Genomic DNA, 24,892 nt, shown 5'->3' on the forward strand with positions numbered 1-24,892 from the left:
CTATTTGTATTAAATAACTTGTGAAATTTGATGTTGATTAAATGATGAGCAATAAGTAGTTATACATGGGTAATTAGGTAGAGACTTGTTTTATTTATTTATTTTTATTTTTATTTTTTTGCATTTATCTTCAAATAGAGCAGGAGGGAGAAAGCGTGGAAGAGAGAGGGAGAAACATCAATGTGAGAGAGAGACATCAACTGGTTGCCACCCACACGACCCCAACCAGGGCCGGGGACAAACTGCAACCGAGGTACGTGCCCTTAGTGGGAAACGAACCCGGGTCTCTGGTCTACGGGCCAACTCTCTAACCACTGAGCCAAACCGGCCAGGGCTACTTTAATTTTTTAAATATATAATCCCTTCAGAATATTGAAAAACATAACAAAATACTTCAAGAAATCATCTTGCCTGCCAGAGAGAATCATTGTTATTGAACGTATTTTTTTTTATTTTTAAAAAGACAGCATAGACTGAACTAACATAACACTAAAGGCAGTTATTGGGGAGAAGGGGAATGGGGTCATAGTTAGAAAAAAATATTTTTCAGGTTTATTAGTATAAATATTTATAAAATTTGAGTCGCCAATTTTGTTTTTTGTTTTTTTTTAATCTTCACTCGAGGACTTTTTTTTTTTTTTTTTTGATATTTTGTTCAGATAGAGTGGGAGGGAGAGAGAGAGAGAGAGAGAAACATCGACGTGAAAGGGACACATCGAGTGGTTGCCACCCACACGACCCAACCAGGGCCGGGGACAAACTGCAACCGAGGTACGTGCCCTTAGCGGGAACCGAACCCGGGTCTCCATGGACTGCAGGCCGACGCTCTAACCGCTGAGCCAAACCATCCAGGCATTGTTTTGTTTTTTTATTTATGTAATTATTCATTGGTTTATTTTTAATCCTTACCTGAATATGTTTTACAGATTTTAGAGAGTGGGAAAGAGGGAGAGAGAGAGAAACATTCATCTGTTGCCTCCTGCATCATCCCCACTGGGGATCAAACCTGCAACCTTTCAATGCAGGGGATGATGCTCCAACTGGCTGAGCCACACTTGCCAGGAGTGGGTTTATTTTTTCATACTGATACCCAGTCTTTATATACAGGCTTTTTTGTTTTCATTTGCTTGTGCACCAAACCATTCTGATCCACATTGCTCTGCTGACAAGACCTCCTCATGGTAACGCTGAGTAGGTAGCTTTATTTATTTTTTAAACATTTTTATTGAGTTTATTGGGGTGACATTGGTCAATAATATTACATAGGTTTCAGCTATACAATTCTGTAATACATCTTCTGTGTATTGTATAGTGTGCTCACCACTCAAAAAGTCAGATCTCCTTCCATCACCATATTTCCCCCTTTTTACCCTCTTTTACCTCCCCCACCCTCCTTTTTCCTCTGGTAATCACCATATTGTCTGTGTCTATGAGCTTTTTTTTTTCTTCTTAATCTCTTCACCTTCACCTTTTTTACCAAGTCCCCCCAACCACCCTCCTCTCTGACACGAGGAGCTGTCAGACTGTTCTCTGTAACTATAAGTTTGTTTCTATTTTGCTTGTAGTTTATTTTGTTCATTAGATTCCACATATAAGTGAGATCATAATGGCATTTGTCTTTATCTGACTGGCTTATTTTATTTAACGTAATACTCTCCAGGTCCATTCATACAAAAGGTAAGATCTCCTTCTTTACTGCTAAAAAGTATTCCGTTGTATAAATATACCACAACTTTTTTAGACACATATTCCAGATTATGTGTCTAACATTACTAGGGGATTAAAATGACATTGATGAACAGTCTGAGATTTTTCTTCATTTTTTAAAATTTAATTTATTGGGTGACATTGGTTAATAAAATCATGTAGATGTCAGGTATACAGTTCTATACATCATCTGTATATTGTATTGTGTGTTTACCACCCCAAGTCAAATCTCCTTCCATCACTATTTATTCCCTCTACCTATTTCTACCTCCCACCACCACCCTTTCCTCTGGCAGTCACCATACTATTGTCTGTGTCCATGAGTCTTTTTTATTTTATTTTCTTAATCCCTTCACCTTTCTCATCCAGCCTCCAAACCCCCTTACCTCTGACAGCTGTCACTCTGTTCTCTGTATCCATGACTACTATGTCTCCACTTTTTGTTAGTTTATTTTGTTCATTAGGTTCCACTTACAAGTGAAATCATATCCTAATTGTCTTTCTCTGACTTGCTTATTGCACTTAGCATAATACTCTCCAGATCCATCTATGCTGATGCAAATGTAAATTTGCTTCTTTTTTATGACTGAGGAGTATTCCACTGTATAAATGTACCATGTTTTTTTTTTATTCACTCATCTATGGATAGGCACTTGAACTGTTTCCAAATCTTGGCTGTTGTAAACAATGCTGCAATGAACGTAGGGGTGCATATATTCTTTTTAATTAATGTTTCAAGTTTTGTTTTTTTTTTTAATATATTTCCAGAAGTGGAATCACTGGCTCAGAAGGCAGTTCCATTTTTTTAATTTTTTGAGTAAACTCTATACTGGTTTCCACAGTGGCTGCACCAATCTGTATTCCCACCAACAGTACAAAAGGGTTTCCTTTTCTACACTCCTTGCCAACACTTGTTGCTTGATGATTTATTAATGATAGCCATTCTGACAGCTGTGAGGTGTGATATCTCTTTGTGGTTTTAATTTGCATTTCTCTGATGATTTGTGACATTGGGTACCTTTTCATATGTCGGTTGACCATTTTTACGTCTTTGGAGAAGTGTCTATTCAAGTCTTTTGCCCATTTTAAAAATTGGATTGTTCATTTTTTTGTGTGTTGAGTTGTATAAGTTCTTTATAGATTTTGGATATTAACCCTTTATCAGATGTATCATTGGTGAATATGTTCTCCCATTCAGTGGGTTGTCTTTTCACTTTGTTGATGGTTTTACTTGCTGTACAAAATCTTTTTAGTTCGATGTAGTCCCATTTGTTTATATTTTTTCTTTGTTTCCCTTGCCCTAGGAAATATATTGGAAAAAAATATTACTAAGAAAAATGTCCAAGTATTACTGCTTATGTTTTTTGTTTTTTGCTTTTTAGAATTTTTATGGTTTTGAGTCATACATTTAAATCCTTAATCCATTTTGAGTTTATTCTTGTGTATGGTATAAGAAGGTGATCGAGTTTCATTTTTTACATGTATCCGTCTAACTTTTTCAGCATCATTTATTGAAAAGATTATCTTGACCTCATTTTGCAGTACATTCTTGCCTTCTTTGTCAGATGTTAATTAACCATAAGGTGTGGGTTTATTTCTAGGCTCTCTATTCTGTTCTATTGATATATAGGTCTATTTTTATGCCAGTACCATGATATTTTGATTAATAGGGCTCCAACTTTGTTCTTCTTTCTCTAGATTACTGTGGCTATTTGTGGTCTTTTGTGGTTCTATATAAATTTTTGGAATGTTTGTTTTAGTTCTGTGAAATACACCATTAGTATCCTGATAAAAATTGTGTTGAATCTGTAGATCGCTTTGGGTAGCATAGACATTTTAATGATGTTAATTTTTTCTATCCATGAACATGGTATATGCTTCTACTTATTTGTTACTTCTTCAGATTCTTCAGTGTTTTATAAATTTTTTAATACAGGTCTTTTACATCCTTGGTTAAATTTATTTCTATGTTTGTTTTTTATGCAATTGTAAATGGGATTGTTTTCTTAGTTTCCCTTTCTGATTAGTTCATTATTGGTGCATAAAAATGCATCCGATTTCTGAATATTTATTTTGTATTTTGTTAGTTTGCTGAATTCATTTATCAGCTCTAATTAGTGTTTTTTGTGGAATCTTTAGGGTTCTCTATATACAGTATCATGTCATCTGTGAATAATGACAGTTTACTTCTTTCTTTCCAATTTGGATACCATTATTTCTTCTTGTTTGTTTGCTGTGGCTAGAATTACCAGTACTATGTTGAATAAGGATAGTGAAAGCAGACATCCCTGTCTTGTTCCTGATCTTAAGGGAAACACTTTTAGTTTTTGCCCATTGAGTATGATTTTGTCTGTGAGTTCCTCTATATGGCCTTTATTATATTGAGGTATGTTCCTTCTATTCCCACTTTGGTGAGAGTTTCTATCATAAATTGGTGTTGGATTTTGTCAAATGCTTTGTCTGCATCCATTGATATGTTCATGTGATTTTTATCCTTTATTTTGTTTATGTGGTGTATCATGTTTATTGATTTGCAGCTATTGTACCAACCTTGCGTCCTCAGAATAAGGATCATGGTGTTTGATCATGGTATATGATCTTTTCAATGTATTGCTGGATCCTGTTTGCTAATATTTTGTAGAGGATTTAGTATCTATGTTCATCAGGAATATTGGCCTGAAATTTTCTTTCTTTGTAGTGTTTTTATCTGGTTTTGGAATCAGGATAATGCTGGCCTCATAGAATGAGCTTGAGTGTCTTGCCTCCTCTTGAATTTTTTAGAATAGTTTTAGAAAGAAAGGTGTTAGTTCTTTTTGAATGTTTGGTAAAATTCACATCCAGTCCAGGACTTTTGTTTGTTGGAAGTTTTTTGATTTTTTGTGTTTTATTTTATATTTTTTAGAGAGGAAGTGAGAGAGAGAGAGAGAGAAACATCAATGTGAGAGAGAGAGACATTGATCAGCTACCTCCTGCACTCCCTCGCCATGGGAATTGAGCCCACAACCTGGGCATGTGCCCTGACAGGAAGTTGAACTGGGACCTCTCGGTACCATGGGACAACATTCAATCCACTGAGCCACACCGGCTGGGAGGAAATTTTATTTTTATTGCTGCTTCAGTTTCACTAGTTGTAATTAGTCTGTTCAGATTCTCTGATTATCATGATTCAGTTTGGAAGATTGTATATTTCCAGGAATTTATCCATTTGATCTAGATTTTCCAATTTGATGGCATGTAGCTCTTTGTAATATTTTTTTGATAATATTTGATATTTCTGTGGTGTCAGTTGTTACTTATCTTTCATTTCTGATTTTATTTGTGTCCTCTCTCATTTTTTCTTGATGAGTTTGCTTAAGGGTTTATCAATCTTGTTTATCTTTTCAAATAACCAGCTCTTAGATTCATTGATCTTTAGTATTTTTTTAAACTCTGTTTTATTTCTGCTGTGATCTTTTTTTTATTAATTAATTTTATTTATTTATTTAATTCATTAATTTATTTTTATCTTTATTGTTGAATGTATTACAGATGTTCCTCATTTTTTCCTTATTGACCCCCTCCTCCCCACTCCCTCCCCCCTCCTGCCTTTCCCCACACTGTTGTCTTTGTCCATTGGTTATGCATATATGCATATAAGTTCTTTGGTTTATTTCTTCCCACCCCCCACCCCCCACCCCCAACGCCCCTTCCCTTTGAGGTTTGTCAGTCTAGCAACCAATTTGTACTTCTTAATTGCTTCACCTTTTTCACCCATTCCCCCATCCCCCCTCCCATCTGGTAACCAATAAAATGTTCTCTATATCTATAAGAATGTTTCTGTTCTGCTTGTTCATTTTGTTTTCTTCAATATTTCATATATAATGGTTTGGTGGTGATGAACTCCTTTAAATTTTTCTTGTCTGGGAAACTCTTTATATGGCCATCGATTCTAAATGACGCTTTGCAGGGTAGAGTAATCTTGGTTGTAGGTTCTTGCTTTTCATCACTCTGAATATTTCTTGCCACTCCCTTCTGGCCTGCAAAGTTTCTTTTGAGAAATCAGTTGACAGTCTAATGGGAACTCCCTTGTAGGTAACTAACTGCTTTTCTCTTGCTGCTTTTAAGATTCTCTCTTTGTCTTGAAGCTTTTGCATTTTGATGATGATGTGTCTTGGTGTGGGCCCCTTGGGGTTCATCTTGTTTGGGACTCTCTGTGCTTCCTGGACTTGTATGTCTGTTTCCTACACCAAGTCAGGGAAGTTTTCTGTCATTATTGTTTCAAATAGGTTTTCAATTTCTTGTTCTCTCTTCTCCTTCTGGCACCCCAAGAGGCGAATGTTGGCACATTTGAAGTTGTCCCACAGGCTCCTTACACTGTCCTCATTTTTGGGGATTCTTTTTTTTTTTTTTTTTCTGTTATGATTGGGTGTTTTTTGATTCCTTATATTCCAAATCGATGGTTTGTTTCTTGGCTTTACCTACTCTACTATTGAATCTGTGTAAGTCATTCTTTATTTCAGTTAGTGCCTCCTTCATTTCTGACTGTGCATCCATCATTTCTGACTTTTTTATGCTCTTGAGGCCCTCACTAAGTTCATTGAGGCCCTCACTAAGTTCATTGAGGTTCTCACTAAGTTCATTGAGCATCCTTATAAGCAATATTTTGAACTCAGCATCTGTTAGGTTGCTTATCTCCATTTCGCTTAGTTCTTTTCCTAGGGTTTTGTTCTGTTTTTTCATTTGGGACCTGTTTCTTTGTCTCCTCATTTTGGCTGCCTCCTTGTGTTTGTTTCTATGTATTACTTAACGAGAGGTATGGGGCTATCTGAGACCAGATGCTGCTTGTTTGAAAGAATTTAGGAAAACCTGAAGCAGGATCCAAAACAGGCCAATCCTATAGTTAAGCAACTGGCAACAGCTGGTGGGCCTGAAAGTTGGCTTGGGTAAGGCCTCAGGGAATCACCAGGGCCGGGCAACCAGTGTGAGCCAGGTTGCTGAGTCCCAGATATGGCGCTGTCTGCTGCCCCAGGGAAGGACTCACCAGAGGAACAAAGGCCTCTGACAGCACATCTGTCCCAAAGTAAGCCCCCTCTCCAGCCCTTGCTCCAGTGCCAAACAGCTCAGTTCCTCCCTGTATGTCTCTGGTGCCCCTTGAGCTGCCTCCCCTCCAAGCTTAGAGGGAGTGAGTCTGATAAGTCTGTGCGCGGGCCCTTTAAGAGGAGCTCCCTGGGGCTCCAGCAGTCTCAGCCTCCCTGAGTCTCAGTTCCCACTGGTTTTTCCAGCCAGAAGTTATGAGGACTTCTCTTCCTGGCACTGGAACCCTGAGCGGGGCACCTGGTGTAGGACAGGGACCCCTTGGTCCTCAGGGAGGACCTTCCCAGCCGAGGTGTCCTCCTGAGTTTTATCCGCCACACGTGGGTGTGGGACCAGCCCGTCATGCCTCCACCCATCCTACCAGTCTCGATATGACTGCTTCTTTAATTTCGTAGTTGTAGGACTTCCATTCAGCTGGTTTTCAGGTGGTTTTGAATGATGGTTGTTCTGTAGTTTAGTAGTAACTTTGATGTGGTTGTGGGAGGACGCGATAGTACGTTTACCTACGCCGCCATCTTGACCGGAAGTCTATTGATCTGCCGTGATCTTTATTATTTCCTTTCTTCTACTCACTTTGGGCTTTGTTTGTTCTTTTTTTAGTACCTTTAGGTGTACAGTTGCATTTTTATTTTGAGATTTTTTTTGTTTCTTGGGATAGGCCTATAATGCTACAAATTTCCCTCTTAGGACTACTTTTGCTGTGTCCCATAGATTTGAGTTTGTTGTGTTTTCATTTTCATTTGTTCCTAGGTATCTTTTGATTTATTCCTTGATCTCATTGTTAACCCATTTATTGCTTAGTAACATGGTATTTGGGCCTCCATGTGTTTGTGTCTTTTAGTTTTTTCTTTTTTTAAAAAAAAATAATTCTTACCTGAGGACATTTTTCCATTTGTCTTCAGATAGAGTAGGAGGGAGGGAGGGAGAGAGAGAAACATTGACATCAGGGGGACACAGCAACTGGTTGCCTCCCTCACGACCCCGACCAGGTCCGGGATGAACTGCAATCTAAGTATGTACCCTTGATTGAAATTGAACTGGCAACTCATTGGTCCCTGGGCCAACCCTCTTACTGCTGAGCCAAACCAACCAGGGCTTTAGTTTTGTTCTTGTGATTGATTTCTAGTCTCATACCATTGTGGTCAGAAAAGATGCTTGCTATGGTTTCAGTCTTCTTAAATTTGTTGAGACTTGTTTTATGTCTTAACATGTGATCTATCCTCGAAAATATTCCATGTGCACTTGAAAAGAACATATATGCTGCTGCTTTGGGGTAAAATGCTCTCAAGATTTTTTAATCAATATTTATTAATCAGTATTTTTTAGTCAATTAAATACATCTGGTGTAATGTGTCATTTAAGGTTGCTGTTTTCTTATTGATTTTCTGTCTGAAAGATCTGTCCATTGATGTCAGTGGGCTGTTAAAATCCCCTACTCTGGTTGTGTTACTCTCAGTTTCTCCCTTTAAGTCTTTCAAGATTTGCTTTACATATTTAGGTGCCCCATGTTGGGTACATAAATGTTTACAAGTGTTACATCATCTTATTTGATTGTTCATTTTATCATTACGTAGTCCTTTTTTTTTTTTGTCTCTTATAGCCTTTGTTTTAAAGTCTGTTTTGTCTGAAAAAAGTATTGCTACACCGACTACTTTTTAAATTTATATTTGCATAAAATATTTTTCTCCATTTCTTTACTTTCTGACTATGTCTATCTTTCGTTCTGAGGTGCATCTCTTATAGAAGGCATATATATTGGTCTTGTTTTCTTATCCATTCACCCACTGTATGACTTTTGACTGGAGCATTTATGCCATTTACATTTAAAATGATTATTTACAGGTATATATTTATTGCCATTTTATTCTTTATAACAGTGTTTCTGTGTGGTTTATTTTTCTTTGTTCTTCTTAAACTAGACCCTTTAACATTTATTGTAATACTGGTTTGGTGGTAATCAACTACTTTAACTTTTTCTTCTCTGGGAAACTATTTCTCCAATTTTAAATGATAATCTTGCTAGGTAAAGAAGTCTTGGTTGTAGGTCCTTACTTTTCATTAATTTGAATATTTCATGCCAATCCCTTCTGGCCTGAAGTGTTTCTGTTGAGAATTTTGCTGACAGTCTTAATGGAGCTCCCTTATAGGTAACTGTCTTTCTCTTGCTGCTTTTAAGATTCTCTCTTTGTCTTTTTCCTTTGGCATTTTAATTATGATGTGTCTTGGTGTGGACCTCTTTGGGTTCGTCTTGTTTGGGACTCTATGTACTTCCTGGATTTGTGTGTCTTTTTCCTTCACCAGGTTAGGGAAGTTTTCATCCATTATTTTTCCAAATGCGTTCTCAATACCTTTCTCTGTCTCTTATTCTTCTGGTAATCCTATAATGTGGATATAGTTACACATCATGTTGTCCAAAGGTGCCTTAATGTATCCTTGTTGTGAATAGGTAAGTTTTGCTGTCAGAAATACCCAAGGTACTTATTGTCTATGTTTGTCTACCTGTCTCTTCTTCACTCCTATCTGCCTACCTACCTACCTAGTTATGTCTGTATCTCTATCTAAATATGATTGCTAATATATCAAATAGATATTATATATGTACATTATAAAAATGTATTTTATATATCTAATTTTTCATGTACTATGATTATTTAATATATAAACATATTTTTATAACATAAATAATGTTAGAACTGGTCAGCAATCATCAAATTAAGACATAGTTCAAAATAGTGATTAAATATTAAGTGGTGTTTAGACATCCATTACAGATCGAAACTATAAGTATTCATACATGGTATGATCTCATTCATCTTCCTGGCATTCTTTGAATGGCACACTATTCCAAAGAAACATTTTATCCCATAATCAAGTAACTATGTAAGTGTGTCTAATGTTTTTCTATTAATCTATTAATTTTTTTCTAACATACATATGATTGGTGGCCTGTTTGCCCCTTTCCCCAAAATACATTTAATGTCAACCAGAACAGTAATGCCTTACAGAAAACAATTTTTTTAAATATTGGATTAGACCATAGTAAAATATATTGAATAGTTTAAGAATGCTGGCTGCTTTCTGTACTCAAGTGAGGGCCTGATTTTATATGCTTTTAATGGTTGATTTGTCACTTATTTCTGCCCCTGCTACTGCTTTGTGAAAGGTACAGATCAGAGTAGGATCTGAGGTTTAATGGTTGCTATGAGATTTTTCATATAAGAGGCTTTTTGTTTGTTTGTTTTTAATTTACTGTCTAGGTCTTATGTAATAAAAGGGTTGGCAGGTATTGTTGAAGTGACATCTTTGTCATAGGTATATAAGTAGTTTTTAAAAAGGAGGAGGTTCCCCCTGACTGTAAGGATAATACAGGCTCTTTCTAAAAAGGATAATAGAGACAATAAGAAATAGAGAAGATAGTTCATCTTTAACCAATATTTACATTTTAGCTAGCATCCTTAAATACCTAGGCATGCCCTGGCCAGTTTGGTTCAATGGTTAGAGCGTCTGCCTGCAGTCTAGAGAGAACCAGGTTTGGTTTCCGCTAAGGGCATGTACCTCAGTTTGTCCCTGGCCCTGGTTGGGTCGTGGGGGTGGCAGCCACTCCATGTGTACCTTTCACGTCGATGTTTCTCTCTCTCTCCTCTCTCCCTCCCACTCTATCTGAACAAAAAATGGAAAAATGTCCTCAGGTGAGGATAAAAAATAAAATAAAATAAAATACCTAGGCATGTACATACTGTTACACATGTAATTTTTCAGATTATATCATGTTTTTTCACCTTTTTGCCCCTCCTCGCCACCTACACACACACTTTACACTCTACATTTTTCTGTGTCAAAGAATATCGAGGTACATCAGTTCACGTGGCTACCTGTATTCCATCTTATGGCTGTACCTTAATTTAATCAACCCTAGTGAAAGATATTAAGCATAAGTTTTTCATAAATATCAGCAATACTCTAATGAGCATCCTGATTTATACATCTATGTGTCCTTGTCCAGTTACTTTAGGATGTATACCTAGAAATAGAATTGTTGACTCAAAGAATGTAAAGATTTAACATTGATATATATAAAATAGGTATTCCATGTTATATGTTAACTCTTTTTCATTTTTGCCTGAGTAATTTTTCACTTATACTTGTACTGTTTTTGACTAGTGAGTTTTTTCTCTCATATTTGTTGATTATATTTTAAATGAGTTTTCTTTTTATATACTTTTGCCCATTTTATATTAGCAGTCATCCTTTTCATGATTAAATCTTTATATATTAAAAATACTAGCTTTTGTCAAATGCTCCTTTTTTTTCTACTCTGTCATTTGTCTTTAAAACTTATGTAAGATGAACATATATTAATGTTCTTGTGTGTATGTGTAATACTAATTCTATCATGTGCTACTAGATTTTTTTTTTCCAGTCTCTCATTTACCTTCAGATCTTGTTTAAGATGAGAGTATGTGTTTGAGGAGTGGAGTGGTCTGGGGAGAGACTTTTTTGCCATACCAAAGTTTTAGTATTTATGTGGAAAAATCAGTTATTTTCTCATGGCATCTGTGTGACATGTCACATATAGGAAAGCCTCACTTAGTGTTAGAACTATATGAATCCATAGTGTCCTCTAACTCTTCTGTAGGTTTATTTATATAAGTAAAATTAGTTCCTTTTTCATTTGGGCGCTCCTAGGATCAATCAGATAGAATAATCAAGCATAGCCTTGCCCCCACTGCCTCCTGAAAGTGCTGTGTATTTATTATGACCCACTCTAAGGTTGGTTTTTCTATATTCTTCCTTCACTTCTATTCCCCACATTCTGTTATTTAGTCTTTCTGATCCTTTCTAGCCCTTTATATATCTCATCTTCAATAATTTCTTGTCTTCTCTTCCATCAGAAAATAAAACCTCAGGATAAAGATAATAAGCTGTGCTGTTTTATCTTACAAAGATGTCATTTACACTTACTGCATATTCCTGTTTTGAAAACAGACACAAGCAAAAATCTGACTTCTGACTATTTAAGCATATAGATTTTATAGTTGTTATAAATTCTGATCCAAAAGATGGCACAGGGTTTTTTGTCCAAATTATCATACCTACATAAACATTTTTACGGGTGAATAAAAAAATGTCAAGACTCAAACATCTGACCTAATTAAAGATTCACATTTAAAGTGTCAAAATCGTGCAATATTTTAATTTTTTTTTCTTTATTGATTTTTAGAGGGAGAAGGAGAGAGAGAAAGAGAAACATCGATGAGAGAGAACATTGATTGGCTGCCTCCTGCATGCCCCAACTGGGAATTGGGCCCACAACCTGGGCATGACCGGGAATTGAACCAATGACCTCTTGGTGCATAGGTTGTTGCTCAACCACTGAGCCATACCAGCTGGGCTCATGTGCAGTGTTTCAACACTAAAACATTTTTTTCTATAGTCTTTATTTTTAAAACATTGGACTTTATGCAAACTTTAAGAGGAGTTGCAGTTCTGATTTTTTTATATTGTGTTTCATTAAGGTAGTTACTGAAGTTGATCTCAATGAAGACCAAAGGGAAAAAAATTTATATTCAAATGCTAGTTCTGGAAATTCATTTATTAAAGTGTAGATATTTTCTCTATGCAAATAGAATGACTCTTTCCCTGCTATAATAAAAAGTCTTTGGACAAAAATATGTCATGCTTGGTCCTTGCCCCGATCTGTATCATATTGTCAATATTATAATCTGTCTTAGATAGTAAATCCACTTCACTTTGTGCAACTTTTAATTTATATTATTGTTTTGAGTAAACATGCAAATTGAATAATTTTAAATATCAGAGGCAGGTTTTTTAAGAAACTTAGAAGCAAAGAGAATTTGTGTAAAGAGAAATTTTTTTTATCTCATAAACTTGTTTCTTTAGAAAGTTTAATATTTTTTATTTTTTATTTTTATTTATTTATTTTTTTTATTTTTAATCCTCACCCGAGGACATTTTTTGTTCAGATAGAGCGGGAGGGAGAGAGAGGAAGAGAGAGAGAGAGAAACATCGATGTGAAGGGACACATCGAGTGGCTGCCACCCGCACGACCAACCAGGGCCGGGGACAAACTGCAACCGAGGTACGTGCCCTTAGCGGGAACCGAACCCGGGTCTCTCTGTACCGCAGGCCGAGGCTCCAACCGCTGAGCCAAACCGGCCAGGGCGAAAGTTTAATATTTTTTAAATCCTCACCCAGGGATATGTTTTTGTTGATTGTAGAGAAAGAGGAAGGGAGAAGAAGAGAGAGAAAAACATGAATGTGAGAGAGAAACATCAATTGGTTGCCTCCCACACGCATCCCAACCAGGAACTGAACCCTCCACCTGGGTATGTGCCCTGACTGGGAATCGAACCCAAGACCTTTCAGTGTATGGGATGATGCTCCAACCAACTGAGCCACACTGGCCAGGGCTGGAAAGTTTAATTTTAATTTTCTTACTTTTTCACTTCAGCATGCCAGAGGTAGGGTGGGGCGGTTTCTGAAGTGGTGAGAATTGGAAACCAAGGACATTCTACATTTATGTAAATTTATCTGGGGAAGAGTAATAGATGTACAGAGTGGTTTACATGAAACATTTTCCTAAGTTTCACTTCTGGGGCTCGAACTTACCTCATACACTCTCTGCCTTATTGTTATTTTCTTAAAGCATTCTCTACTTGGACCAGGCAAAGAAACTAGGTATTGCTGGAGCCTGTCATTGCTGGTTTAAAATGTCTCTCCAATCTTATAAACCTCTTAGAAGTTATTAACACTTTTTAATAGATAAAGGAGCTAGCTTCTGTTTGTTCCATAGCTAAACTGACATTTACAGCCATGGGGCTGGTAGCTAAGTTGACATTTGATACACATTTTTACTTATTTTCAGGGCACTTTACAGTAGCAAACTGCAAACTTTTTCTTTTATTCTTTTTAATTTTATTTTTCAATTAGTATACATTCATTATTATTTTATATTAGTTTATAGGTGTACAGTACAGTGTTTTGACAATCATAAACTTTACAGTGTTCCCAATATTTTTAGTACCCACCTGGCACCATACATAGTTATTACAATATTGTTGATTATAGTCCCAGTGCTATATTTTACATCCTGTGACAGTTTTGTGTCTACCAGTTTGAATTTCTTAATTCCTTAACCTTTTTCACCAATTTCCCCAACCCTCTGATGCGAACTTTTTGTAAAAGACTGAATAGTAAAATATGGCAATACATACATAAGTAGATGCGCCTGGCTGTGTTTCAGTACAACTTCATTAAAACCTTGTATAATAAAACACATGATGGGCTGAGGCAGCACTGCTGCTTTGTATAATCTAAGGTACCTTGAAGCCACAGTCCAAGGATGGTGGAAAGAAGACAAAAGGAACCACCCTAGAAGTCGAGACTTGTTCATTAGTTTTTTCACCTTTTTTTTTCCCCAGCAGAAGTTGAACAGCTATCCTATGGCAGGACTTGCTCTAGGCAGTGAGGTTAAACTGGTGACTAAACAGATGAGGTTCCTTCCTCTTGAAATCTTAATTTCCTGCTAGTGTATAGTGTATGTTTATCACCCCTAGCATGAGTCAGAAATAAGGAGTGGTTTGGTTTTATGCATTTTCCTAAAAGAAGACATATAGAAAACACTTTAAAAAAAAGTCCATCCTAAAAATTGCTTACCTAAAATAAGATACCACTGTAATTATCTTTAAATCAGCGATTCTCAACATTGATACTATGTTAAAATCACCTGGGAAGATCTTAAAACGTTCCCTCAGTCCTTAGACCAATTAAATTAGAATACTTGTGGGTTGGAACCTGTTTTCCAGAAAATTACATTGCAGCCAGAGTTGAGAACCATAGCTTTCAATGAAATGGGTTTCATGTATGGTAAAAATCTTAAATCCAAAGTGGTAGAGCACCTTTACTTAGTTGCATTTGTTGAGAGATGAGTCAGTATTTAATTTTAATATAACACTTGTCATTGAGTGAACACATTTAAATTTCAAGTTTTAAATTAGCTTGTGCATTGAAATTTTTAATAATGCTGTTTACTTTCTACTCTTACATTAGTATGTTCAATATTGTTATTTATACTTTGTTTTATTTAATAGTATTTGATTGTCACTTTTAGGATACTGCTGGTCAAGAGAGGTTCAGAACATTAACTCCCAGCTATTATAGAGGTGCACAGGGTGTTATATTGGGTAAGTTTTTACTTTAATAAACTGTTTTTAAAATATTGTTGTTTATTACTAGAATATCTGATTTTCCTTATCTGTGAAGGTCAATAAGTTTTTGTTTTTCTTTTTCTTCAGGGCTACTTTTGTGTAACTTGATGTTATATTAGCTTCATTTAATATTAATGAATACTGAAACTGTTATTGGTGGGGTGCTCTCTGTGTTCCTATCTATTGCCAGAAGTGGGTTTCCTGGGGTGCTGCTGAAATAAGAATTTACAGAGCTCCGCCCTCCACCCCCCATGGGAGTATAGGGTATTTGGAAAGTTTTATTTCTGTGGAATTAAACCCCTGAGTTTCCAAGGTTCTATTACCTTCCATCCTGCCAAGGAAAAAGTCCCATTTGGTCTTCAGTAGGACTAGGATTAAAGTCACTACCCAGAACCTCCGTTCAATATTTGCACAGTCTGGTCTAGCATCTGGCTAGGTTAGCTTGTGTTCCCAGCTGCAGTCCATTGTGTGTGGGATATGCATGGCTGGGGGACAAGCAGCTTTCAGGGCCACGTGGGTAGGGATGGGCCAAAGGTGAGTGCAAGGAAGCAGGAGCAAAGCCAGAGGAACAAAAGAGAGAATTCTTTTGTCTGCAGATTATGCATTCCCAAATTTTTGCGGACTTGCATTGGCTTCACCCCTCTGGCCAATTATTTTTGTTCCCAGGTTAAACTGATAGACAAGCACCTTTCCTAGGTCACCCTGACTCACTCTGCATGTATCCATCTTCTCCTTCCTTGGACCCCTTCCCCCTGTGATCTTTGGGGAATGGTGGTTCCCTGGGGAGTGTAAAGTTGCAGCCTCCCGGTGAAGCTGCCAGGGTGACCATTCTTATAATGTCTGGCCTTCCCTTTGCTCCTTTCCTATTATTAATATTAGCTAATTACAATGGTAAAACTTTAAAAATTTATTTTCAACCCTTTGTCTAGCAATTAAAAACTAGAGATCAGCCCTGGCTGGTTTGGCTTAGGAGTCAGATCATCAGCCCATGGACTGACGGGTCTTGGGTTCTATTCCTGGTCTGGGGCACGCACCTAGGCTACAGGTTCAATCTCCAGGGTTGTGCAGGAGGCAACCAATTGATGTGTGTCTCTCACATCCATGTCTCTCTCTCTCTTCCCTTCTCCTTCTCCCTCTCTCCCTCCTTCCCTCCCTTTAATTCTATCTAAAAAAATCAGTGGAAAAATATCCTCGGTTGAGGATTAACAAAGTAAACAAAGAAAGAAAAAATAAAGATCAGACTAGTTTATTTGATTTAAAAGTGCATGTCAATAAGAAAATAATGAGGATTAATCTACTTATAGTTGGTTTTAGAGTATTACCAGAAACTGATCTTCAGTTAGTAGCATTTTGTCAGTTCTAAAAAATAGCACAAAGCACTTAACACTATTGATTCATAATCACATAAAATTTAAAAACCAAATGTGAATTCTCACTATAACTTGTTGAAAAGTGCTATTTGTTTGTTTTTTTTATCTTACATTTTTTTGTTTATTATATATATGTACAGATCTGTTTTATGTACAGTACTTGGTTCCATCAAATAATCATACCAAGGCATTCTGTTAGTAATCTTCCCCAAAGTAGATTCAGGTAAAATAGATCTTTGTGCACTTCATGCACTATCAAAACTTGAGACTTTGTTACTGATTTCAGTTTTGAGGCTTTACACACAATACAAAATATACACAAATTGGGTCAAGGTGATAAAAGTGGGCTGAAAGAAACCACAGGATTCAGAACAATTAAATTGTGTATTTTGCTTGTATTAGAGCCACAATGTGAATAGCAAATGTTGTGGGTATTGTGGGTATCACATAGCTCTTTCATTACATTGTGCTAGGGGCTTTTGAAATGTATGTGACTGCATGGGGTGACTACATGGCAGGGGGGCAGGCAGCTGATGTGTCCTGCTAGAAACTTTGCCAAGGGCTTATTTCTTCTCCACCTTGCCTTTCTTGGGTTCTTGTTTCAGTTTGTAATCATCCAGAGAGGCCTTGATCGCATCTTCAGCCAGCGTGGAACAGTACAGTTCCACACGGGGAAGGCAGAGTTCCTTGGCAATATTTGTGGGTTTTTGTTTTTGTTTTTTTGGTTTTGGTTAATCCTCACCCGAGGATATTTTTGCACTGATTTTTAGGTAGAGTGGAAGGGGGTGGGGAGAAACATCGATGTGAGAAAGACACATCGATTGGTTGCCTCCAGCACGACTCCTACCAGGGCTGGCAATCAAACCTGCAACCCAGGTATGTGCCCTTGACCAGAATTGAACCCAAGATCCTTCAGTCTGTAGGACCAGCTGAGCCAAACCGGCCAGGGCGATATCTGTGTTTTTGATGGTTAAGGTTCCTCCACTGTCTTTCCTTTTAGTCATTCAGTGGCTAATGAGCTAGAGGCAATTGCAGAACCTCAGCCAATGTTTTATAACCTGGCATCCACTATATTCCCCTTTTCATCCACTTGAATCTGTAATTTCATCACATCACCCCATGCTATAGCCCCCATTAGATCCTCCAACATTTTTAGATGTCTTCTCAAGAGATCCCACATTTCTGGGATTTTCATAGTGATCAACAACCTTCCTGTGATAGAGCTGGGCCAGGAGGCACAGAGGCTGGGCTCTGGAGCAGCAGGACCTACACTGCCCACCTCAGACACCACTCTAGCTGCCACTGTCTTGTGGGCTTGCTGAGAAGTACTTGTTCTTAATGCTCCTGGAAAATGGTTTAAAATGAATATCATTGATCAGTTTTAGGGAGAATTCTTTCATATTGTGACTTGTGAGGCTTTGGTTTTACTTCTGTTAATTTCACAAGTGAGTCTTAGTATTTTGGTTTTAGCATCTTCTAAGCCTAGAAAATAATGTAAATTAATAAAACTATTTATTATAATGCAGAATAATGTGAAAGTGATAACAGAGGAAGACAATCAGGATTCCAACTACTAACTTTACATAGTTTTTCAAATTCTGGTCTTTGTAAGAAACAAATTAACAGGGTCGTAAATGTTTAAATTCATGTAAAATATTTGGTATTTTGCCACAGATTTGAATCGAGACACTTGGTTTTTGGACAAACTTCTTTTTCTTGTTGTTATGAATGGGGCCAGTAGTTATTTTTCTTAAATTAATTTTCTGTTACCACACAGGATATAATTTAATTCCTCTTACAGTGTGTGTTAATAAAATTGAAATATGTGTGTGTTTGTATTTTTTCCATATACTTGTTTCCTCCATCTGGATCTGTAGACACTGATTGTTAAGCATCAAAGACTTTAAAAAATGGACTTGCCTATATAGTAATGTTAGTTTCTATTTACATATAAAAAATATGAGATCATTGCTTCTTATTTTTAAATGCTTATTTAATAATGACTCTTTTTACTTTAGTTTATGATGTCACTAGAAGAGACACCTTTGTTAAACTGGATAATTGGTTAAATGAATTGGAAACATACTGCACAAGAAATGACATAGTAAACATGCTAGTTGGAAATAAAATTGATAAGGTAAGAAGTTAGACACTTGAAATTTGTCTCTATATTTTGGTAGCTTTTTTTAAATCTTTGCATCTGTCTTTTAGGAAAATCGTGAAGTTGATAGAAACGAAGGCCTGAAATTTGCACGAAAGCATTCCATGTTATTTATAGGTAGGTGTGTGAATATTTATCCTTTCATTATTAATGAGCAATTTAAAAATGAAATTTCTGTTCATTTTTTCTCTTTATGAATTATAAATGATATGCATGTAGTTCAGAGTTGTCTCATACTATAAAATTTCACTATAGAATCAGGTTTATTTTTCCTTCTGTAATAAAAAATAGGATCACATGATCTGAAATCATACCAAACACAGTAAAATCATTCCTCTCAGGATGTAATGCCCCTCAGTAAAGCCAGGCTCCCAGTGCTAACGTTGTATCTTGCTGGTCCATGTGCTGGCAACAGTGGCACCTCCTGGGAGCTTGCTTGAAATGCTTCATCTCAAGCTCTAACCAGATTTTCTGAATTAGAATCTGCATTTTAATAAAATCTTCATGTGATTTGTATGCACATTAATATTTCAAAATAGTAGAGCAGGGGTTGGCAAACTATAGTAAGGGCCAAATCTGGCCCATCATTTGTATTGGAATACAGCCACGCCCAGCTACCTGCATATTGTCTGTGGCTGCTTTGGGGTTCATGGCAGAGTTCAGTTACAGTAGAAACCATATGGCTTATAAAGCCTAAAATATTTACTGTCTGGCCCCATCCAAAAATGTTGACCTCCTCATCTAGAAAAGTAGACTTCCTATGTCAGAAGTATCTGGGGAGCTTTTTAAAATTACAGGTCCCTGGGCCTTCTCACAAGTCTGAAAGAGGGCCTAGAAGGCACTATATAAAAAACACCCTAGTTGATTCTAAAGTGAAGCCAGCTTTAGGAGTTGTCAGTTTAGCTAGTCCATGGTGTTAGAATTGACTAGGAATAAAAAAATTGATACAGGAGAACATCATATATAGGCAGAAGCAGGGTGCTGTAAGTGGAAGGTATAGAGAGTTTTAGAAAGGAACTGAGTACTACCTCTACTTACTTGCTAGGTGTCCTTCCTTTCAGTATTTATTAGTTTATTTAATAAATATTAAAACACTGAGGCTATAATAGTGAATCGAACAAACAAACTCCCTGTTCTCACGGAGGTTACATTCTAGTACTGGAAGCAGTTAAATAGGTAAGTAATGCTCTGAAGGAAATAAATGTTATAAGGATGGAGAGGACAACTAGCATGGAAACTAATTAAGGAGTTTTTCAAGGCAATGCCATTTGAGCAAAAATCACCCAAATGAAGACCAAGAGGGAGAACATCTCAGGCTGAGAGAATAGCAAATAGTGTAAGAAACAGGAAGAAAGCTTATGAGCTGGAGCAGTGTATGTGGGGAAAAGGGTGGTGATAATGGGAGGTGAGATTTTAAAATATCATGTTGGACCTCACAGGATACTAAGTGTGGTAGAGAGCAAAGGAATAGTGCTGTGACCTGATATCTTTTTTTTTTTTTTTAAGGACCTATTTATGTAGAAAATGGACCATGAGCAACAGAAGCAAGAGGCTAGTTATTCTCTTACAGTAGCCCAGATGAGTGAAGCTGGTGGCTTTCACTGTGGTAGCAGTGGCAGCTGGTGGAAAGTTGACAGATCTGGGAGATGCTCACAGGCACTGAGAGAGTTGGGGGAAATTCACTAATATTAAACCTATAGGGGGAAATTGTGGATTTGAGTCTTTACATATTTTTGGCTGATATTTATTCCATAACAGTTTTCCATAAAAACATAGGTGTATGACCAGGAAGAATATGCTATGACATTTTCCCTTGAATTTCAGAGGCAAGTGCAAAAACCTGTGACGGTGTACAGTGTGCCTTTGAGGAACTTGTTGAAAAGATCATTCAGACGCCTGGACTATGGGAAAGTGAGAACCAGAATAAGGGAGTCAAACTGTCACACAGGGAAGAAGGCCATGGAGGAGGAGCCTGTGGAGGTTATTGTTCTGTGTTATAAACTCTGGGAAATGCCATATTTGATCAGATAGTGACATCTTTCTGTATATAAACTCTTTAACTGCTATTTTAGGGACCTTGCAGTTTGCACATATTTGTTTTGTATCATGACAGTAATTATTTACAAGAAATCTCACTCATCGGCTTTCCCAGGTAAAATGTTATGGTGAGCATGCACAGTTTGCAATCTACAGTTTTTTATGTAACATAAAATTGGTGTACCTTTACAAGTACACTTGCTTTTATGATTTACATTTATCATGTGATTTTTTAAAATCCACCTATCTAATATATGTGATAACAAGATCTGCTTTTGGTCTTCTTTATGCTTAAATACTCCTATCAATTACTGAATTAATTGGTATGTAGAACTCCTATAACCAGTGGGAGATTACAGGTATCCAACCTGGTGAATTTCTTCAAGAATAACAAGGAGCATGATTCCACAGCTTTCCTAGGATGTTTGCTGACAGATTCTTTTTTGGGACTAAGCAAAATTCTCTTTACTGGATACAGTCCAGGCCAATTTATAATTAAATCTCTGTTCTGATGATGCTTCTAAAATAGCATTGATATGTTAAAGGAGTTTGATCTTATTTTTTAATTTACTTCAATGAGTAGCTCAGTTGCTTAACTGGAGTTTTAATTCTATGATATGTACATTGGATTCATGAATCTTTGTGCAGCATTTTTAGTTATGTGGTGTTGGCAGAATGGCAATAAGCTTTTCCCCGTTTTGGTTTCAGAAAGACACTAATAGTGTGTTTATGTGGCTCATGTTAGTACTTTACACTTCTAAACCAACACATTTTCCTGTAAATGTTGGTGATGTTTGTCCAGGAACCTCCATGTGGCGTGTGTAATGTTTATGAATAGCTGTATCTTATGATTTCCATAAATGGCTTGTCGATATCAAAAAATCTATGTGTTTTAAGGGTTGGGATACAAAACACTAAATGGCAATTTGAGAAAGACATACCGCTTCCAGATTTTGATGTATGTGGGAAAGTATTGTTGCAATGAAAATATTGGTAATTTATTGTAACAAATAGTCAATATTTTATTAAAACCACATTGTACAGATTAATAAATGTTTCCCACAGTATTCAGTTTTCTAACCTCTAGCTATTGTACATTGTGTATATATATATTTTTCACTCATGTTATTTAATTCACATTGATCTCTGTCTGCTGTTTAAGCTCCCAAATAAGTCATTTGTCTTTTCAGACAGGTCAGTCACTATAATACTCTTCACAGTAAGATTCTGATATTAATTTCTGGGCATTTTGTTCTCTGTATACAGCTGCAAAGGATAAGCATTTTTGTGGGTCATCTTTGCATTACGTGTGATAATGGATTTACTTGAACTTGGGTTCTTTCTGAAGTGTCCTCCTTCACATAAAACCTTATGTTCTACTTTATTCACACATGTTAGACCTCATGACATGTGATTAAAAGTTTTATACAATATGTATGTTTTTACTAAGTATAAAACATTTATTACTTTAATTTGGAAAAAGGTAGCCAACACATGTACTTAGGATTTGTTCATGTTACGTTAAAACTATAGATTTGTATATTTATGTAGTGTCTATATTGACAAGACATTTCTGTTTATTGCTTTTTGCTCCTTGGACTATATAATTATCTTTCTGTACATTGTATTGTTGCCTTGATTTGGTCAGAATTTGGATACATGAGTCACTTAACTTTTAAAAACTAATTTTGTTTGATTTATATTGTAATCTTTTATAGTTTTTGAATAAATATAGCCTGCTTTCCTTAGATGCATTTGTGCAGGAAGTATACATTTCCTTATTACTCTCATCAGCTGAAGAACCTCTGAATATAGTGTTATTCAAGTTCTATTGTATTCTGTGGCTTTCTCTTCACTCTTTTTTTTAACTTTTTTTCCTTTTTGATTATAGAGAGAGAGAGGAAGGGATAGGGAGAGAGATAGAAACATTGATGAGAGAAAACATCGATTGGCCGCCTCTGCATGCCCCCCACTGGGGATTTGGCCCACAACGTGGGCATGTGCCCTGACCGGGAATTGAACCACGACCTCTCAATCCATGTAACAACACTCAGTCCACTGAGCCATACCTGCCGGGCTTTCTCTTCACTCTTTTGTTGCAAGTTTATCGTTTCATAGTGGAGGTTTTCTAAGTGAAGTAGTTGTAATATCTAAAACTAGCCACTGAAAGGATTTTGTTAATTTTTATTTTCTAATCATTTGAAGTAGTTTTCAAGTACTTATGCAGATGGTGTAAATTAGAACAATTAGGATATAGTGCTTGAGTTCTAGGGGTACTGACATAGACCTAAACAAATAACTATTCAGTTTATATTAATAGTAATAGTTAGCATTTGTTGAAAGTTTTCTTGGTACGAAGTTCTGTTCCAAGTGCTGGATGATCTCATGAAACCTTGCAGCAACCTGAAGAGATTGGTTGGTATTCCTGTTATGCCTATTTTAAAGATGAGGATAATGAAACACAGGTGTGTTAGATAACTTCCCAAAGATCACATAGCTAATCAGTAATAGAGCTGGATTCCAGTTAAGGCATCTTCACTGCTGAGTCTGTACTTTTGACCACTGCTCCCTGTGCTGTGACTAGTTACAGCAGGGTTGAGAGAGTTTCCCTATGTCTTATTGTTCTTTTTTATGTATAATAGAACTATTTCAGATTTTGGAGTTATAGAGTAAATCCCATTGATGTAAGCCAACCATGTAAGTCATTTAACCAAAAATGAAGGTAGTGGAGTAGGTTGTCTCTTAGTTCTTTTACCTTCCCAGAGTGGAATGAAAATCTGTGACTTAGAATAGTACAAAGTCAGGGGACTTATGGCACCTTAACTTCCTATTTGTAATTGAATTGAGAAAAATTAAACCTAGAAACAGTCTTTTGTTCAAAATCAAAACCTGGGAAGGGGACTATTTTCATTTTAAGTATTTAATTGTCATCTACATATTCACAGTTGGTGTTGACTTTCTAATGGAGTATAGTAAAATTAGACTTCATTTTGATTCATTGTAGTTTGCATGCTTAAGAAATATACATGATTCTAAACAAAGTGTGGGACTGGCCCCATAGCTCATAAGAGCATCCTTTTTATGCCACTACTCATTCTACCTGTGGGATGGCACAGACCTACCTCATAGCCCTAATATCTTTAAATACAGTTCAGTGTATATTTCTTCTGATTTTCAAGTAAACTGTAATAATCCTGTGGGTACCTAGATTGCAAGTCTTCTCAGTGTTCAAGTATTATTCTGTGTATTGAAGTCTATTTCAAGTCATACTTAGGAAATTTTTAATTCTTCATGTATTTTCCCTAGTTGATATTTAATCAATTTTCAGAAGACATTTTACTAGTTCTGATGCTAAGATTAATCAGCTATAGACTGCATCCTGGGTTCTGTCCAGAAATTTTGAAAGAGGAGAATAGGAAGAAATAGATAAGATAAACCAAGTCAAGACTTGGAGCTAAAGAATATAGATTTACCCAGGAATCCCTGATCTTTATTTTTTCCGAAATGGAAACATCTATCAGATTGGAGGGGGATAACTTCTGTTACGTTGTGGGGCTTTAAATTTTACTATTTGTTGCTAGCTTTTTATTTCACATTTAGTAACCAGTAATGTTGCTAATTGTGGTATAAAATTTGCTTAAGTGCCTTTTCGCTAAAATTGCTTTGTACATAAGCACCTTTCCAATAGCAGTGTGAGCTCCTATTCTCAGTCCTGCCCCTTACCATCTCACACACACAAACAGTATTTCTTTTTTATTAACCTGATAAAAAATTATGTAATTTTATTTGTATTTCTTTGAATACTAATTAGGTTGAACACTTTTAATATTTTATTGGATAAATTTCTTGTTCATGTATGTTGTGGATTGCCCATTCAGCATCCACTTCCTTCTCTCACAATACCACCCCTATTTTCTTTTGGCTAACTACCTCTCGTTATCATGCATGTGGTTTGGATGGGATTGTCTTGCCTCCAGCTCTAGAGTTAGCCCAGTTACTTTTAAACAGTGCCACGCTGCCCCCCCCCCACACACACACACACACACGCCAAAACAAACAAATTAAATGGTTCCGGAATAGTTGCCTGACCCAAATCAGGCTGCTTAGATGTTTGCTGAGGATTCCCCAGGAACTGCTGATGAAGACATCTTCCTGGAGATAGTGTGGTGTGAGGATTCACTTCTGACCTTGCTACAGCTCATTCTTCTAACATAATAGCCTGCCTGAGGACAGCTCTAAGAAAATGAGAGGGATTCTGACTTGGAACCCTGAAGCAATTTGGAACCTCGATCATATTGAACTGGTTAGATTATTTC

At 36.6% G+C, this 24,892-nt stretch overlaps 1 protein-coding gene across 2 annotated transcripts in view; it reads left to right on the forward strand.

Annotated features, from left to right (window-relative positions):
- Nucleotides 1-22,499, forward strand: part of RAB18 (RAB18, member RAS oncogene family) — a 46,449-nt gene extending 23,950 nt beyond the window's left edge. The window contains exons 4-7 of one of the 2 annotated variants that reach the window (XM_036274469.1): nucleotides 14,912-14,984; nucleotides 18,397-18,515; nucleotides 18,590-18,656; nucleotides 20,364-22,481. In XM_036274469.1, coding sequence (XP_036130362.1) covers nucleotides 14,912-14,984; nucleotides 18,397-18,515; nucleotides 18,590-18,656; nucleotides 20,364-20,539 — 435 coding nt within the window. In that variant the 3' untranslated portion in view covers nucleotides 20,540-22,481. Of the gene's footprint in view, nucleotides 1-14,911; nucleotides 14,985-18,396; nucleotides 18,516-18,589; nucleotides 18,657-20,363 lie in introns of both variants that reach the window. The other variant, XM_036274477.1, reaches the window with a different exon arrangement.
- The last annotated feature ends 2,393 nt before the right edge of the window (nucleotides 22,500-24,892 follow it).

The sequence above is a fragment of the Molossus molossus genome, unplaced genomic scaffold, assembly GCF_014108415.1.
Source record: "Molossus molossus isolate mMolMol1 unplaced genomic scaffold, mMolMol1.p scaffold_m16_p_1, whole genome shotgun sequence".
NCBI classification, from domain to species: Eukaryota; Metazoa; Chordata; class Mammalia; order Chiroptera; family Molossidae; genus Molossus; species Molossus molossus.